General features: G+C 44.3%; 1 protein-coding gene and 1 long non-coding RNA gene across 4 annotated transcripts in view; one reads left to right on the top strand and one right to left on the bottom strand.

Annotated features, from left to right (window-relative positions):
• Positions 1 to 19,831, bottom strand: part of SYT14 (synaptotagmin 14) — a 761,278-nt gene that overhangs the window by 45,413 nt on the left and 696,034 nt on the right. For all 3 annotated transcript variants that reach the window (XM_078649722.1, XM_078649721.1, XM_078649720.1), the window contains one exon: positions 666 to 855. In XM_078649722.1, the coding sequence (XP_078505848.1) occupies positions 666 to 855 (190 nt within the window). The remainder of the gene's footprint in view (positions 1 to 665; positions 856 to 19,831) is intronic.
• Positions 1 to 19,831, top strand: part of LOC144763784 (uncharacterized) — a 310,592-nt gene that overhangs the window by 162,753 nt on the left and 128,008 nt on the right. The gene's annotated exons all lie outside the window — the stretch shown is intronic.

Raw genomic sequence — 19,831 nt, 5'->3', positions numbered from 1 at the left:
TATAAGTCATAATCAGCACAACTTAACAGAATCATTCTAAGCAAAAACGAAGTTGTAGTTTCAAATTAAAGGGGCTGAACATCATAACGTTGGTTTGTCTTTCTTCCATGAACTCAACCAGTGGGAAAGGCCCATCCATTGATATGATTTACTCACTTATCATTTCAATCAAGTTCTGTTGATGTGTTTACCCTAATACTGGATGCATGCATCGCGGTGACATTGGGAGATGAACATTAGCAGTTATGAGCTTGCCAAAAATCTCAGAATGTCATCCACATGCAAATATGAGGATAGGTCCCACTTAGTTTAGAAGGGCGCTACATTCAACAAACTCAACACACAACTGTGCAGACAGAACTAGTGACACTCACTGTAAAAAAAAAAGCAACATGGTTATCACATTTACGCGGATGTGGTCTATATTGCCTCCTACGTGTTTAAATCGGATATCTGCTGCTCTGTTAACCATTAGCGACTAGTCATTGCCCCAAATCAAAGGAGCATTACTGACCTACACCTATTTTAGATGCTATATGGTTACTGCATTACAATACAACAAATAGACCTGCTAAAACGGATTACCTGATGGCTATTATTAGAATAATTCACATGGTTCATTCTAATTTTGCAGTATGAAAAAGGGGAGGAGGGTTTACACTCACTTGGGGGCCTGTTTGCTGCCAGGTTTTTGAAGTGGCTTCCTTTTATCACTTCTGCTGACAGCCTTCCAGTGGTGGCGTTGTACAGAAGGCCGATCAGGATTTCAGGAGCAGCGCCGTGTGCTAAGGATTGACATGAAGAAGTGCTTTCACTGCAAGACATTTCTGACGTGCTCATCTGGGAGTCACAACCCTGGAAATAGAAGCGAGATTTTACCAAGTTATTTAACGACACAGAAATTAAAGATCATGCTTCCATTTCTGTCTGTGGTTGAAGATTAGCATATTCAGTTTCACAGCAGCATATTCTACCCCTAAAAGTGAATCCAGGGATAGACTGGACATACTTTTCCAATCAACAAAATCAAATTGAGTATGTAATTTGGAAGATATAGAGGACTACAGATTATTGCTGAGGGATGTATCTGTCACTATGACCACTCCAAGATGTCCAACTGTTAATGGTGGGCACAGGGTTAACACCAGCCATCCTAATCAATCGTTCATTTAATCGACTTCAATGAAACTACAAACATTAAATGTTTATTTGTAGTATAAGTCACTACACAACATGCCAGTGTGACTAGCAATTGACACTCTTTTGCCCAATGGGTGGCAAGGGTGCATTATGAGGGAATGGAACAATAACTAGAATTATTGACCAATTTCAAGATATAAAATGCCACTAGGACATGAATTTGCCAAAGCTGCCCTCCCTGTCTTTCTAAAAAGTCAGGGCCATATGTATCAAAAAGTCATTTTACGATTCTCAAATAGCGATTTTTTTGGGAATCGCTATTTGAGAATCGCAAAATCCTATGTATGTAGGATTTGCAATAAATGTTGCGAATCCTACATATTCCTTAATTGCGAATCTCAAATTGCGATTCGCAATTAAGGAAACCATTCAGGAATGAATGGGAATACATTCTCAGTTTGCGATTCGCAATTAGCGAATCGCCAATTGAGAATGCAATTTCAAGGGTGCAAGGGTGTCAAAAGGACACCCTGTTGCACCCCTGAAATAAGCATGGGTGCACATGTGGCACACATACATGCCCTAAGGGCATGTATGTGCTTCACATTGCACTTTGAAAAATACAAAAAAGTGAATTTTTCACAGAAATCGTAAATTACCACCAACTTGAAGTTGGTGGTAATTTGCGATTTCTTAAGGACAAAATACACTTTTTTGGTGCTTCTTCTTACATTTCATTTAAGGAATCGCTAAATTTGAGATTCTTTAAATGCAATTGCAAAACAAGGAATCATGGAATAATGCAGTTTTACTCAATTGCCTCTACAACATGAGTAAATGCACATTAATCCGATCCCCCTACTTTTCTCGCCCATTTAACAGAACTTTAAGCGTAACAGTAGAGACAGCACTTAACAGGCTCGCACTATGACAAATGCTGCCTTCCAAAAAGCACAGTTTGGAAATTTCTGTTAAGTAAATTTTAGCTGCATTGCAAGATCTCTTTAAAACATAAAATAAGGCAAAAACAAGGAGATGATAGATGGAGGGCAGCAAACTGAAGGAGATAATGGACAGAGCGCACATAAATAATGCTCCAGTTACTTACTGGTAATCTTCTATACTCTAAATGTAGTTTTCCTCGCCACATGACTAACGTGGTGAGCTTCAACTCCCCAACAGAGCACTCAAAGCAAATTAGCGCTCTATTCCTCCCATCCCTCCCTAACATGGCTGACCTCCTTCACCCCATACCTCGTAAAAGAGGAGGCACGACACACCCGACTGCCTGTTTTTTTTGGTTCTGCTCTGCATTCTCTTAAGAAGAATGTTACAGGTAAGTGAGGCGAGGTCGTACGATAGCCGACCCAGACGCCTGAGGGGAAGCACTGCTAAGCGGGCTCGTTTGTTGTGCCTAGGATTTGTGAGCGGTTTATTTTGTGGTAGACCGGCCAGAGCGGGCTCTTACTTCTTGTTGAAGCCCTATCTCAGTTGGCACATACGGGGGCCATCGTCGCGGTGAGGACACCTCTGTTTCCTATGGCCTCTATGCAAATGTCAGTGGACTGCAGAAAGCCGGCCTGTGCAGGCTCTTACTTGTTGAAGCCCTGCCTCAGCGGGCTCATGCGGAGAGGCTGATCCTCAAGGTGACGACGGCTTGGTTTCTTGCAGCTGCTGTGCCGATGTCTGTAGTCCAGCTTTGTTTGAAGCCGGAGAGCGTCTTCTCCCACTGTTTTATTGTAAGGTTGCAGTAGGGCAGCCTAGAGGCTTTGCGGTGGTCCCAGGCTCAGGTGGGGCCGTGACGTGGCTCGCATTCCTGGCATGCCTGCATTTGCTAGGGAATGCAGACTTTCTGTCACGATGACAGAGTGCACGCTGCTGGTGTGGTTGCGTTGCCTGGCAACCAGCCCAGTTTTCTGGTGTCTCTTTTTGTTACGTTCAGCCCTTATTTCAGCCTGGTTCCTTTGGGGGCATTCTGTTCCTAACAGGTGTGTGTGTGTGTCAGGATGGAGTCTGCTGAGGAACTGCAGATGGAGCCAGGCCCCAGTGTGCAGGCTCCGATAGAGGCTCCTTCTTTGCAGGCCATCCAGCAGATGATCTAGGCTGCTGTCGCTACAGCTTTGAGTGTGAGGGCCCTTCTTCCCCTAAGAAGCAGCGTTTTGAGCCTTTCACCAGTGCTGAGAATGACGGGCAGGAGGATGATCGCCAGGGCATATAGGTGCAGGAACTGAAAGAGGTTTCGCAACATATAAAGGATAACCTGCCATTTTCGGTGCCCCAGGTGGAGGCTGATTCAGAGGATTTTTTTCATACAATACCAGAAGCGTTAGCCTGAGTATCTTCCCTTGCCTCCATCGATCAGGAAGGTGATTGATAATGAGTGGCACTATGTGGATTAAGGAGACGATTCTTCCGGTCTAGGGGTTGCAGGGATCAGAGGTGTCTGCCAGGATACAGGGGACGTCTATCCCATACTGTTTCGGTCTAATGGGCTTCTTTCAAGAGTGTCTCCATTCAGCATATTTGTAAGGCTGTGACGTAGGCCTCTCCTCACATGAACTGTAAGGCTTACAGGGATGAACCCTGATTGTTCCTGTTAAACCAACTGTTCTAGTGCTTGATTCATTTGTAGCCATTTAGTATTCATTAAAAAGAGGAAACTAAACCAATATTTTCTAATGCCAAGCGAATATTGTTGTACATTAAATCTTAATTCGTAATACAATTCTTGTATTAGTCTACATTTGTTTGCGTGAACATGTAACAGCATAAGTTGCCTTGACAAAAACAAATTCTTAAAGCAAATAATACATTATTATACACAGTCCAATTGATTCTGGTGTCACAGTTTCCGTCTTGGTTGGTGCATAGCTATCACGTAGCCCAATGCATTAAGTCCCTTCCTCAGGGGCAGTGTTCTGGAAACAAAGGAATTTAAACGTATGTATTACATACAATACACAATGTTTCATTAGACTAAATTGAAGCTTGTAGGAGAGTCCCGTATCCAACAGAAATTTGGAGGTGAGGTCTGATAGTCTAAATCAGTGAAAGAAATGAAAATCACGCCTACATGCTGAACCCGTGTTTTAGTATCCCCCATGTTCCACCGAGTGAATAGTGATGTGGCTGCAGACACTAGAGAGAATCTTAATTTGGTGTAGACCATTCATACCTTAATGGTGTCAGTATGCCCTGTGGAGATAAGCTATGCCAGAAAAATTGCAGCATGTCGAATCCTGCAAGTGGGTAAATATGGAAATGGAGGATCACCTCCCACGTATAAAGACCAGGGTTCGCAGTGTGACAGTAGAAACATGATTGTATGCAAAGGCAAGCGCATGGCCAAGCTTAACCTAAATGCATATACCTCATTCTTGTTAAAATGTAATTCGAGAAGAAAAATAAAAAAGAAAAACATGAGAGAAAACTAGAAGGTTTGTGTTCACACACACCCCCGCCTATGGATGCGAAGCTAGAGGAAAGTAATGCGGCTGAACCTGGAGTGACAAATTTCCCTGTTTGGTGGTGAGCAAAGTGGTCTATGATAGAAAAAACACATATAGGATAAAACGCTCTAGAGAAAGCTAATGAAACAAAGATTAGTATCAATGTGTGTTCGAAGCAGATTACCTTCTGGAAGACGAAAAAATTTGGCAAGTTTGTCAGTTACTGGATTCCAACTGTAGAACTGAAAATCAGCGGTTGGCGTGTGTACAGTGTCGCCATTACTCAATACTTGTAGAATCAGGACTGAACGTGGCTAGTAGCGTACCGAGAGAATTATGGGAATTGAAGTATGCTGGTCGATATCTAAAGCCTGCAACATGGTTCTGTGTCCGTAGGAAACCGCTTTGTTAAGTAAATGAACATAATAACTCCCCGGTTAACAGGTGGAGTGAAGAAAGAAAAGTGAGGACAATTGTATATGACTAGTGAACTTGATACTGGTGCAATGAAACAAACTTGAGAGAAGTGCACCGTGTGGAACTTAACCAATCAAGTGTGAGCGGTATTAAAAATAGTATAAAGGATATTTTTGACAAAAAAAAAGAAAAATAGTAAAAAGGTATGTGATGAGCAATTCATCTCATAATACCTGAATGGCAAACTCGGATCTATGGAGTAATGCGTGAATGGAGGAGATGTACCTGTCCATGCTTCCCTAGTTCAAGTGAAAGTGGCGTAATGTGTTCTAAATGGACCACTATTGGGAGGTGTTGAGTGGTTCATCTGCTGGGGGTTTTGCTGAGGCGTTCTGCAGGCGGGCTCTGCCTGAGATTGACTGTCACCCGCCTGTTGGGTGCTTGTTGTTTTTCCTCTGTTTGAAGTTTGGATCAAACTTTGTTTTTGCCTTGAATTTTGGTCTGTAGTTTTTTGGTGACCATGAAGCCACATTGGTTTTGGTATATGCTCACTACCAGTCATTTGGCGAGGATGACTTACGAGGTGGTAATGCCACGGTTACTTATCTTTATTATTCCAAGTGTAGTCTTCCTCGCCCATATGAGTTCTCACCACTCCCTTCCATGTTTGGCTATCAGCTTCATGTTGATGGGTGCTGAGGCACAGTACCTGAACAGGAAGTGCGGTGAGTCATGCCTCCTCTTGTACTAAGTCAGGGGGGAAGGACGTCGGCCATGTTAAGGACGGATGGGAGGACTAGAGCGCTAATTTGCTTAGAGAGTTCTGTTGGGGAGCTAAAGCTTACTACGTTAGTCATGTAGCGAGGAAGACTTACGAGAGGAATAGTACATATCCATTCCTAAAGCTTGCGTCATCCATTGCTCTGTTCAAGTGTCAACCATATTTTGGTTCAGCCCACAGTTAGCGTACACAGAGTGGGTCCTGGGCCAGCCCATTCAACCATTGGCTTTGTTGACAGTGCCAATCACATCTTTGGTCAACACACAGGACAGTCATTGTGTTTTTGGAGTGCCTTGCATTTTTTTGGCAGCATTTTGAGGATGAGAGCACTTTGGGAAGAAACAAGCAACTGAGAGGCAAAGCGGTCCTTTGCTTTATTCTCCAAATATCTTAAGAGATTTTAAACAGCTTAATCTGTACATGTTCTTTTTTACGAGGGCTACGAATTCACTAGCTGTTTTATTTTTCAACAACCACCAACAGTACATCTGGAAGTGATCATTCCTAGAAACAGTTATTTTGCTTTGAAATAGAAATCTTTTTTCAAACGTCTAAACTCCAAGGTGAAAATAAAGCTGCTGTTAGCCAGCATTTGTAATCATTATATCTTGAGTTTGCATACACATCTGCCGTCTATTAATGACAACAGATTTTTTGTGCATTTGTTTCCTGTGCATTATTGCAGTGAAAAAGAGTGGTTGAAAATAGCCTGCATGCATTTTAGCTGATAATGTATCTGTTATAAGTGCAGCCGCTCTGTACCGGTTGAAAAAAAGCTCCACTACTACCCTTCTCCAGCTGTTGCTGTAGCATGTTATCTGGTGTTTATTTCAAATATTACGAGGCTTCATAGCTTATAGTGTGGTTGTGAAGTGGATCCTATTGTCAGAATTTTCATTGTTGTTGTATCACTTACTTTTAATCTGACACAGCAATGACTTTGCCTAATGGAAGCATTTGCACAGCACCACACTAGTATAGCTTTGGGAGGTCTGCTTATCAGGGTTGATTAAAGACAGAATTAGAAATTGTCTGATCTAGCAGCCACATGACTGCACACCTTTTTAGTGTAGATACTCAATTGTGCTGCTTACTCCTACTTATACCTACTGCTATTCACACCTACTTTCTCTTGCTACCCTTCTTATTACTTTTTCCGAACTTTAGTGTTGCATTTACTATTATTACTTCCTTTGCTCCTACGCTACTCCTACTCCTACTTAAACTCAACCTATTTTTAGGTCGAGCCTATAGCGGCAGCGCACAAGTGCTGCTCACTTTGCGAGGCATGCAGTAATGGAGTATGGAGTAGAAGCTCTGTGGAAGCTCCGCCCACTCTCCGTCCATGTGTTTAATTGGCTCGTGTTTTTAATTGGCTCGTGTCATTATCTTTCGTAAATGCTGCTGTCTGATTGATTATGAGGCTTGTTAGTCCCTCCTTATTATGGCCTGGTCATCATTTATACCCTCCCATGGCTACTGGCCACTTTACTTTGAGTGTTACATAGTACAGTACTTGTTATTTAGACTGTGAGCACTACTTTGTCCATGCCTTCTCGCCCCCTTCTCCCCCCTCCCGCACTCCCGTTGTCCATGCTTCCCCCATCCCATTGTTCATTAATGCAATGCAATAGGTCTCGTGTAAATGTGAGTCCTATTGCGTTGCAAATGCTTGTTCATATTTTATTCCAGGTAACAGACTCAGCTAAAGAGATTCCCAGGGTCTCTCTCTGGAGAGCCACATCATTACCACTTTAGACTGATGGCCACAGTAAAGATGAATGAACACGTACCTCGAACAGACAGGCCCAGCTCTTCTGGTTTTTCTGAATGACTTCATGTGTTTTTGTTAAGCACTAACGAACAATGGGAATCCTTTTCAGAGTACCGAAGCTCTGGAGGCATAGCACACAGGCGGACACGTGCCCCAAAATGAATGTTATGAGTGAGGTCGGCAAGCTCACAACTGAAATGATTACAACTCTTGATGAATGATGGTACCCCACTGCTCGAGCGAAAACACCTTATAAACGGCAGCGCTGAGGCAGGTGTGCTTCTGGAATCATCGAGGTGGATGTTGCTGATGCATAATGTGAAAAAAATTTCAGGGACAGATGAAATACACAGCCACGCACTATCAAGCATTTTGTTGAGTTTCGTAGTAACTGATTCGGCTGTGGACAATGTCGGTGGCATTCCATGACCTAGTGTTTCGAAGAGACAACTTCACACTTTTCAGCACTTTTGTTTCAGATTACAGTCATGGCATCAACATACTTTAGGGCAGGTTACTCATATCTATAGCGATTATGCGTATACAAAATTGCTCTGAATGGGCATCTAAGTATGTGCGGGTGGTAGGTAAGGACATTTTGGTCACTGGCGAATATCAAGGCATCTGTTGGACCCCCAGAAGCCTGTTCATACATTTACCACAGGATTAGAAAGTTCCCAAATAAAAGCCTGCAGAAGTCAGGCGCCATATTTTTATCTTAATTATAACTTAGCTTTGGAAATTAAGCATGGCAGTGCACTGTTTTTTTGTTTAGAACACTCCTCGCCCAACAGACAAGAGGGGTCAGAGCAGCTAATTGATGGCTCACATAATGAACTCTGTCATATAAGGAGTTGTTAGGTTTCGCCTGTCGAAAGCTGCGCAAGCAGCCGTTCGCGCAGGCAAAATCTAATGACTTACACTGTGTGGCTTTGTTCCGCCCTCTCCTTCCATTGGCTAGCTCCATAAATGGAGGCTAGACATTGGAAGAGAGATCTGCTCGTCATTCTGCGAGCAGATTCGTGGGCGTTCCGGCGATTTTTAGGCTTTTCGCTACGTCATGCGGCTGTGGGCGTGTTTATTTTTTTTTTGGGGGGAGGTTTTTTTTTTGTCATTCCGCCGACCGCCGCCGGAAGAAGTCGTCCTTGGTGAGTGCTTGCTGTCCTGTCTTCCCCCGCCCCCCCTCCCGCGGTCCGTGTGCCCGTTACCGACCCCCCTCCCGCTGTCCATGTGTGCCCGTTCCCGCCCCCCCTGTCCGTGTGCCCGTTCCCACCCCCCCTCCCGCTGTCCGTGTCCATCAATTTGCCTTGCCGTTTCTGTATTTTTTTGTGAGCATTTACGTTAAACTATAGAAACCCACGTCTCTTTTGTCCTGTCACCTATACCCAAAACACTGCCAGCGACGGAAGCCGCCAGGGACGGCTACTGTCCCGATGAGGAATCGGCAGATACCAAAATAAAACGCTCCATCGGCTTCCATCAAACATTCCTGCAGGTTTTCTTTGCCAATAACAGAGCTGAAAAAAGATGGTTTTCAAATTCAGGTTTGTGGGGGCCAATGAGCCGGCGCGACGCTCACCAGCGAGGGGCAGAATGAACAGCGGCGCGTGCTCGCCATCTTCATTTTCACGTTAATGACTTCCCAGCTGCCTCCCCATTTCTGCTGATAATGGAACTTCGCTATCTATTCGGTTTCGGGCTCTGCCTGCCTTGTTCAAGCTGGAGAAAATCAATTCGCTCTCTCACCATAGTCGGCTTTTTGTTTTCTTTTAAGGAGAGATGAACGGAAATAAACGCTGCCAAGCCTGACGGACAGAAACATATATTTATCCAATCTGGAGACTGATTACTTCTGGATTCGTGATCAGTGCAACTTAAAGCAGTAAGCTAAAGTGCTTTTACGCAGACTTCCTCTGCCTATGTGAGATGTGTGGAGGATAACCGAGACCGTGGCTTTGGCGCTGTGTACTCTTTATGTGATCACTATGTGTAATGTTACTTGTTGTATCTTGATATCTGCATGCAATGACCGAAACAGCAAAATATCAGTCCAGCGGCACATTATGCTAAGCACAGATTTTTAGTTTAGGGGTGTTTAAGCCGCGCCTTTAATTCCATAGGCCACACCCCTTTGAGATACTCCCCAGTTTTTCATCACACTTAAATTCCTGCTCTACATCTTTTATTCCGCTGGCCTCATGCGGTAACCTAGTAAGAGGCCTTTATGCAAGGAAGGAAATGTCTGACCGATGAAATGCGCAAAAGGGTAGAGTTAGGTGAGAACCTCTGGGACCCGTGCCTCAGCCTCTTCACCTGCTGCACAACCTAAAGCAACGCACCATATTGTAGTATGCACCACCTGAACCACTTGCTGCCTCTGCTAGAGGAAAGAGTGGCCGCTAGTACGACTTTGCATCTCAATCTATGCTCCATTACCACACAAGCAATCCCCCTCCTTATTGGCATTTTTAAAATCTTCCTATCTTCTAGTGGACAAAACAACAAGGTGCCATGAGTATCATGTTTTTGGTCTGGTCAAAGACACATCTCTTTGTTTTACAGACCTTTTGTTACAAATTCACTAAAATGTATATAGAACGCACTTTAGCTCTGCCTCAGAGTAGTAATTTTCGCTTGGTTATTTTTGTGTGAACCACGTGTTAGCCTTCATTGACAGAGGCGTTGCTTGATTAGTAAGATTAGGGGGAGTGGGTGAGCTTCAGATTTCCCCATAATCATGCTGGCATATAATGTTAAAATATATTACATGATGGCAGGACTCAAAGAGGGCCATTAGGGGCAGTGGAAAGAGAGATGGATGCGGGTCGGTAGGGGGACTAAGTAAGGGGAAATAATATTTTGTAAAATAACCAAATCATTTTAGGGCTTTCAAAACTGAGATGAGAATTTGTGTTTTTGTCTGTGTATGCATGCAAAAATCCCAAGTGAAATCTGACAAACACCTCACCATAGCCGACTGAAAGCACCTGTACCCAACTGCTAGGGAGTGCTAGGGAGTGCAGAGTGACTGCAGAGTGCTAGGGAGTGCTAGGGAGTGCAGAGCGACTGCAGAGTGCTAGGGAGTGCTAGGGAGTGCAGAGTGACTGCAAAATGCTAAGGAGTGCTAGGGAGTGCAGAGTGACTAGGGACTGCTAGGGAGTGCAGAGTGCAAGGGAGTGCAGAGTGCTAGGGAGTGCGAGGGAGTACGAGGGAGTGCAGAGTGACTAGGGAGTGCAGAGTGACTAGGGAGTGCAGAGTGACTAGGGAGTGCTAGGGAGTGCAGAGTGACTAGTGAGTGCTAGGGAGTGCAGAGTGCTAGGGAGTGCAGAGTGCTAGGGAGTGCAGAGTGACTAGGGAGGGCTAGGGAGTGCTAGGGAGTGCAGAGTGACTAGGGAGTGCTATGGAGTGCTAGGGACTGCAGAGTGACTGCAGAGATTAAGCTAATGGCAATGTAAATGACAATGCCATTTATTTATCTGTTTTCAAAACCAACACATAAATACAAATTTTGTCCTTTACAATGCCAATAGCTCTAACTTTTCCAAAGGCGAAACCATTGCATTGTAAATGCTTGTTTTTTAGGTTGAGACTAGGGCAGCGCACATGCACTTCTCGCTCTGCGAGGCATGGAGTAGTCGAGTACACCCGCGTAGCTAGGGGGGGCGAGGGGGGCGTACCGCCCCAGGCGGCACTGTTTTGGAGGCGGCAAGCACGCAGCACTTATGGCCCATTGAGGCGGCCTTAATGATTTATTTGGGGACACTCACTGTCTGACACTTTGTCAGTCAGTGTCCCCAGCCCCCAAATAAATTATTAAGGCCGCCACAACGGGTCACCAGTGCCCGCCCTTGCTGTGGCACAGTTTAATACAGTGCAAGCAAACTCACCTGCTTGCAAATGCTGCCTGCAGCGCACGCACGCTGCACGCACGTTGCACGCATGGGGGTGTGGTCGCGACCGAGTCACTCCGAAGTCAGGCTGTCTCTCTACAGCATGTAGGGCTGTCCCTTGCTAAATAACATTAAAATATAAATAAACCCTCCGTGCATTACGTAACCAGGAAAAAGCAACGACGCTGATGCACAGCCTCCCCCCGGGCTCATGGCAAACTCTGAACGCCCCCCATGACAGCAGAACTCACTACAGCATTTTAACCCCCTCCTGGTGTCCCAGATCAGTATGGCAAGATTGCAGACTTCCTACTGCTGCGGCTAGCTGGTGCACGCTTCAGTTCGTGATAACCAAGTTTCAGGCTGCATAATCATGGCCTAGCTGGACTGGAGCAGTTCCACACTGAGGCTGCAAAACCGTAAGTTATTGATTCAATTACATTTACCTAAAATAGCCCTACAGCGCGCAGCTACCATAACACCAGTAACTCACTCACTGTCCCCTTACGGAGACACTAAGAGCCCGATGTTCAGATTGGATTGGAATGACCCTGCGACCCGTCACCGCGGGGCAGGGCAGGGCAGGGCAGCAGACAGTGATGCACTCCCCATCTAGGTCCACATATCCTGTTACTAGAAGTAAAAGAGACTGAGGGAGTCAGGTTTTCTGTCTTCTTCCTTCACTCAGACCACTTTCCCCCTTGATTGAAATAAAATCTTCTGTGAATAATAGAGATTTAGAATAAAAACGCAGAAAACTTGGCTGGTCAGACGAGCTTATGTGTAAATAGCTAGGACAACAGTAGTGGCCCCCTGTACCCCAGCACAGAGACCCTTTTGGTGGCAAGTGATCTTTAACATAACAGGTTCACTAAATGGATGTGGAATAAAAAAAACTAAAAACACGTGATGATTCAAAACCATGAATCACGACACTACAGCTGGCCTGAGAACTCCTGGTATGAAACGGGGGTTATTAACAAGGCTGCCAGGCAACAAAACCTCTTGGCACCATCTCCCGAGCCACTGTGGGCAGCACATAGATTCCTAAAGAATTGGCCCGAGATATCTCGTCCGAGGATCAAGATAGCACCGGAGGCCCAGGCAGCCCTAATCAGTGCAGAGACAGCGCCAGCATGCAGTGACCACACTGGTGCCTGTCAACTTTCAGCACGGCCGGCGTCACTTGAGTTTCTCGTTGCTCAAACGGGTGTCTTTTCTGATATTTAGGTTTCCCTCATCACGTGATTTTGCTCGTGACAAAGTGTCACTCACTGACATTGAAATGTCACTCATAATTACAGTAAAATTATGAAAATCTCACACATAGCAATCTGAAACCTTGGCAGCTATGTGCATTGGCAATGGCAGTGTGTGCTGCTCCTGCGTGTGTCACGGTAAAGTAAATGCCGATCCAGCGAGCAGACCCGACGATCCACCGGCAGCTGAGTGAACCACACTGACCCTGCTGGTCGACGCTGGAGTGGTTTCTCAGCAGCCCAGACAACACACCACCACTATGATTGCACTTCACTTCTGCGCAGAGCTGCGCAAAGCCCCAGAAGCATGCCAGACTGCTGTGTTTTCCGTGGGAGTCATTTCGACCTTGAGGCGGCCCGTTACTGAATAGAGAGTTCCTAATGATATCTCTCTGCTCAATAACATTCTCTTTTAAATGAATAGCGTGGTCATTATGATCGTCTTCAGTGGCCTGCTGTCATGTTTTAAGCAGGAATGTGCCAGGCAGTGATGTGTGATACTGATCCATGCAGCCATGCGTGAAGATGTAAAGAGATTTTTCAGAGCCTTTGTGTAGGTTTGTTAAAAACCTCACATCTTGGCAAGAACTACAAATATTTCTACTTTCTTATTTCTGTTAGAAAGTTATGACTTTTCAACAAATTAAACTGCACATTTACTCATTTACCATTAGCAAATTGATCTGTCAAAGAAAGAATTGCAGGATAGAGGTTGGGCCTGATGTACAGTGTTTTTGCATGATGTGTGAACTGAAGTAAGTGTGCCTTCTTACAGTTCTCTTTGCTCAAATGGGTGTAATTTCTGATATTTATGTTTCAGTTGTTTTTATTGCTTTTTCCTTGCAAAAAAAGTGTCACTCATAGTTGTTGAAATGTCACTCATAATTACGCTGACATTATAAAAATGTCACAATTAGCAATCGGAAATCTTGGCAGCTATGTTATGTCCGGCCTGCTGTTGTTACCTGTACTTCCAGTGCCAGCCAGCTGCGCCCCTCCACGTGCACAAACCATGAGCTGAACATTGCAGGCATTGCCCTGCAACTGCAGAAACGTAGACATGGCCGCCGGTTGTACAGTGGGGTGTCGGACAACATTCCATAAAGTATAGTACCCTGCGAATGCTCGTAATTTCTACGTTTTTATCTCTTAATTTGAAATTTTATACCAAACGCAGACAACATTAAACTACTCTACAGTTATTTTTTTACAAAAAAATGTGAGAAATGATTCCAAATAATTAACATATATATTTACAAACAAATATTCAGGATGACGTCAGAGCATTTTGCAATTTGTAGATGCATATTCTGAGAAATGCATCCAAGTCATACAATCCATGTTAGCAAAGATGTGTTGTCTTATAGCGAACGTTAAGTCGTCAGTTTGTTCTTCACGCTACAATATTTGATTTAAGAATTGCACTGCATATGTGGCGGTGCAGGTGCTGGAGAGAGCTGCAATTAAATGTCTCAAACGTAAGTGTTAGTGTGGTGGCATTCTGTGTGTTCTCATTTGTACTGCCGGTCACCGGTGTATTTAACTGTGTAGCCTTGGACCGTGTCATGTATGTGCATGTAACTTGCATGATCGAGGTAACTATTAGCGGCAATACTATGTGTCTCTCAGTCCTTTTTCCCCAGCCCTCTCCCCCCCTCCCCAGGGGCGGCAATCTCAGGGATAGCCCCGGGTGCCACAAGCTCTAGCTACGCCTCTAGTCGAGTATGCTGTGTAAGCCTCGCCTACTCTCCGCCCATACTTTTCATTGGCTTGTGTCATTGTCCTTGGTAAAGGCTGCCTTCCGATTCATTATGAGGCGTGTTTGTAACTCCTTGTTACCGCCATGTTGCCATTTGTTACCGCCATGACGACTGGACCTTTTACTTGGCTCCGTACACGGTCGGCTTTATCTAGGGGGTCAGCACTATTTTGTTTATGGGCACTTATGAGGACAATGGAGGAACCTATTATATTGTATTTGTATACTGAGCGCAGCACCCGATTTAGGCACACCGCGCTGAGTTTATTTATTTATTTATATTTAACTTTTATGTTGAGCGCGGAGTCTACTTCTGGGACACCATGCTCTGTTTTTTTGTTGTTGTTTTTTTACTTTAACACTGTGTGCTGCACCCGCTTCAAAGACACCATGCTTAGTGTTAAAGTGAAGGGAAAAAAAAGAAACTGAGCGCGGTGTCCTTGAAGCGGCGCCGCTCTCAGTTTTAAACTTAAGCAAGCATTTGCAATGCAATAGGTCTCGCATTTACACGAGTTTAAGCTATTGGCGCTGTAAATAACAATGCCTTTTATTTATCTTTTGAAAAACAAAAATGATAGGCATTGCCATTTACAATGCCAATAGCTTAAACTCGCTTAAATGCGAATCCTCCACATCAGACTTTCTATGCAGTCTTTATTCTGAGCTCTGTGTACTGTTGCAAAACCAGGTGTTATTCCATCTGTAGCCCAATACTGGGCTATGCAAAATTATTTCTGGATTTAGTTGTGCAAAATCAGAAGACCCATTTTGTTCTGTGCAGACATAACCTGCACAGAAAAGTCTGCAAACTTTACGCAGCCCTGCTGCCTCAGCCCTACCTCAAGCAAAAGTGTACAGCTAAATTAGTGTCAGCAGCTACAACTCACCTCGCCTCTTTACACATGTCTTTAGTGAGCTACAATTAGCTGCAGGTAGGAGCAGCAGCTATTTCACCATCCTCATAGAAGGCCTCAACCCGAATTGGAATTCTGATAATTTCTGTTCACAAAAACTCGTTAGTCCATCCTTTAGCCACAATATTGTATTGTTTAGTTGTCTGCCCCCAGAGGCTGTGCACTGGGATAGCTGCAACTTGAAAGTGAAACATGGCTATAGTCAGTTTCACATGGGCTTGAACTGGGAAGTGAATTACTTCAATTACATATCTTAATCCATGTAGTTAATTAGTAGAATAAAGGTAAAGGCCGGCAAAGACTCAAGCACATTTTTATTAAATGTGTTCCCAGCATCTCTAACCATGCACACTCCTAAACTCTAAAATCTGGAAGTGATACATGTGTCAAATGTTGCACAAAATAATCACTCTAATGCAATGATAATCATGCTTGGGGCCTGAGGGGGCTATGGAGATGGACTAAAGTGTTGCAATTTCCAACAGCATGCGTTACGTTGTATCCAGCCCAGCCACATGCAGCCTCCTTTTAAAGGAGCTAAACGGCAAACACAGAATCCACTTTTTGTCACTGCCTTGACAACCACAGAGAGAAAAGGGGTCACAAGGAACAAGCCAGGGGTCCCAGCTGCGACCCCTGACAACCCCTAAATGACGCCCATGATTATATTTTATTGATTACATGAGGCAAAAGAAGAAACTAAAATTGTTGCTACAAGACATTAAAAATAAGTAGCTTGCAAGAACATAAAACGTTATAAATAATTAAATAGAAAGAAAGAAGACAAAGTTCACTGGATTTGTGAGGAAAGGGTGCTTCAAATACATGTGCACTGTCTGAAAACAATGCACTAGTATCCAGAGAAACCTCAGAGATTGGTAAACAAAATTGAAACAAAGATTGTCATTCGATGTTTAGAATTTGGAGTTTATACCTTTTTATATACACCCCCTTAGACCCAGATTACGAGTTAGGCAGAATTCCAGGCAGAGATTCCCAGAGGCTGGACTTACCATTACTGGCTAGTATCTCCACTTAAAATTCCACCTAACATGAGTTAAACTCTCAGAATGGGGAATAACCATGCAGCCACACAGTACTGCAAGGTGTACTACAAAGGGGTTTAACACTCCTATTTCCCACCTGATATGAGCAGGTTGTAAGTGCAAGTAGTAGCTTCTCCGCACAGCAGGGGTGGAGGGAGGATGTCTGGAGGAACAAGGGAGGGAAAACAAAGAATAGTTCTTGCAGGGTGTTGCCTTTGCATCTCCCCCTTGTCAAAGAAAATGTTCGTCAGGAACCAGGGAAGAGAGAATTAGCTTCTGTTGAAGTCAAAGCCTGATGCGATTGTACCAGATGACCAGCTGGTAAAATGAGGTCCAGTGTTACTGCACCAAATATGGTTCTGGAACACTAGGCCAGGTAAGATCAGGCACAGCAGTATCCTGCCTGGGGATAACACTATACCTGGCTCGCAATCATGTCCTTAGGCCCTGACTCTCTGAGTCAGGAGGAATTCCATAAGCAAAGCTCCCTGCAGCTGGATCTACTATTACTGGCAGGTATTGCCATATGAAATTCCACCTATTACTACTTAGACCCTTTGGAATGGGGAATAGCTCTGCAGACACAGAATTACCTTGAGGAATTCCACTCGGTATTCCTCATTTAGAGAGGTCTAATGCTCTCAATTATGACCTGTTCTGAGCAGGTGAGACATGGGGGCAGTGGCTCCTAGCGGGGCGGGGTGAAGGGAGGTGGGGTGGAAGGGAATGGCAGAGAAAGTGAATATGGTTGGCAGGTCCCTGGCCAACGAAATACTTTCTGTGGGCGTAAATCTTAGGTGCTGTTGCAGCCAAAACTACTTATTAATTTAATTGCTATGATTGCTGGATGATAAAATTAGGTTGGATATTCCCTGGAAAACCGGTGCGGGCCCATAGGGTCAGGCATAATCAGGCAAAGTGGTATTATACCTGGGGATACTGTTCCACCCAACTCGTAATCAGGACCTTAGGCGCTCATCACGAGGTGTGATATTTCACCCACAGCCATAAATCCAGATAAACATCTGCAACTTGGAATTATAAATGCCTCTAGCCCAGAATTATTGGATCTGCAAATTCTGAACCCCATAATCTTGAGCCAGGAGTTAGCAGGCCTGACTTTGGTGCTCCAGGGACAGGAGCATAGCCTGGCACAGTTCACACCCGTGCGGCAGCATGGGGAGCAAAATTGATTCCTCTGTAAGAAGCTTGCCCAGACATCCCAAATGCCCATCCCTTGTTTACTACCCGCTGCACTCACGCTAACACGTTCCACCTCCTCAAAGAAGGCAGATGATATTAGCATTTTTCCCCAGAATTGGGGGAACCTGCCTGTAAAATGCTCAGTAATACCAGATCCAAGCAGTTATTCCCTATTCCTGGAGGGAAAATTGTAATCGCCACTCCCTCCACCACGACATCTCCGCACCAAAATCTGTCCAATTCATAATGAGGGCCATAGTATTTTAAATACATTTTAATATGAAATAGCAAATCAAAGATAAAGCCCTTACATCCTTGGTGTAGCAACTGCTATCATGAGAATGCGTGTTACCTACAAGCAGACAGGCAAACATATGAGATATACACAATTCTCAGATTTGCCTCTAAATGCACTATGATGCAGGGGAGTGTCTGGCAGTTGCTTTATAGGCATATGGTCAGAAATCTTTCATCCACCTTTCAGCTGGATGAAGGACAGCCAAACTCCAATTAATAAATTCCCTATTGCCTTTATTCAATGGGCAATAGACATCGAGGGGAGTCTGCTGGTGGGCATGGGTACTACTACTGGGCAGGGAAGGCATGACATGAATATAGGATCCCAGTGAGAGAAAGCTACAGAAGGGTCACATAGTAATTCTTTGGTGGAGGGATATACTGTGTCTCCTGAGCCCTCTGTTATCATAAAAATCTGATATTTCCTCGGCTGACAGTTTCAGAGGTTGTCTGTGAAATGGGACCAAGGCTAGGCATGACAACTGGAAATAACACTAAGAAGGCTTACTGCCATCCTGAAAATCATGTGTTGGGAAAGCTATCAATAAATATGAAGGAGGATACAGTTACATCTACCACATTTCCGTGAATGTTTGATCGATGGGGTCATCATCGTGGACCCTCTTTATGCTTCCATCTATTAATGTGGACAAGCAGAAATAGCACATGGTCTAATTGTTATTGTATCCCAAGCCTCAGATGACCTACCATCCCAAGATTGGTGGCACTTCAGTCATGGAGGAAAGGTACAGATAATGGAACCCTTTAAAGAGGGGGAGGAGGTTACACCATGTAGTGGAACCCCTGTCCTATGCATTTGGCTTGATTTGTTACTGAGAAACCAAGGGTCTCCATCAATGTTTTTACCCTCATTGTGTAATGAGGCATTATGCCATTAGCCATTACCAATTACATGGTTAGTTAAAACTGTGTTGGGATGGAAATGTCCTCTTCCTGGCCTGAGTGCCATATGGGATGTATCTGGTATCCTGAAGTTTGATCTTGGCCCTAGTGCCAGGCTAGGTCATGTGTGCATGCAGAGGCCCAGGACGGTCCCCAAATGTGAAAGGTTCTGAATGGTTCCTGTGTCCTAGAGAGCTTCAAGTGTCCCTGTCAGTGGGCTTAGTACATACAGCATTGAGGTTAGCACTGGCATTTGATGGATGGCGGGGGGAGACTGTAACCCCTGTAGCATCTATTATGAAAGGTAAAAAAGTCTTTAGGGGAGGCTTACACTTTTGTCTTTCCCTGATTAGTCCTTCAGTTGGGCTAATGAAAAGCAGTATCTCTTTATACATGCAGATGGAGCAATATCCTACCTAGAGGAGCACAACCTCATGGTGACTGATAGCCTGCTTGGGTTGTTGCTCTGTCTTGTTCTTGTTGCAGGGGTGTCATTGACTAAGGTCTGGATGAGTCACACAAGGCTCCTCCTCCGGGATGGATGAGAAAGACGCATTGACTTCTGTTTAGGAGGCTCATGTACGATTATGATAACTTTTGTTTCTCTGTTGTACTTTACCTATCCCCTTGTTGGTCTAGTTAGTCCTCTGAATGGATGATTCTGTAATTTAACTGTATTTGCTTTTACATTAGTTCTTTCTGTGATCAAGAAATGTTTACTTATGGTATTAGTAGAGCAGTTGATGGGTGATACTACTTGTGATATAAGATGTTACATTCTGCTATGAGATTAAAACATATCCATAGTGTGCACATAAAAGCGAAATACCACTCAGACTGGCCTGGTGCTATATAAATATTGTGAAAGGATTTAATCTAGCAAAGAAGAAACATGACGTTGGAAGCAATGCACAACAGAGGAAACTATTTATTTTCCTGTCATATCATCTAAAGACCTATCTTGATCTACCCGAATGTAAGTGGGCAAAAGACATTTGG

The sequence above is a fragment of the Lissotriton helveticus genome, chromosome 6, assembly GCF_964261635.1.
Source record: "Lissotriton helveticus chromosome 6, aLisHel1.1, whole genome shotgun sequence".
NCBI classification, from domain to species: Eukaryota; Metazoa; Chordata; class Amphibia; order Caudata; family Salamandridae; genus Lissotriton; species Lissotriton helveticus.
Note: the sequence above shows the minus strand (reverse complement) of the source record. Positions and strands in the feature narration are given on the sequence as shown.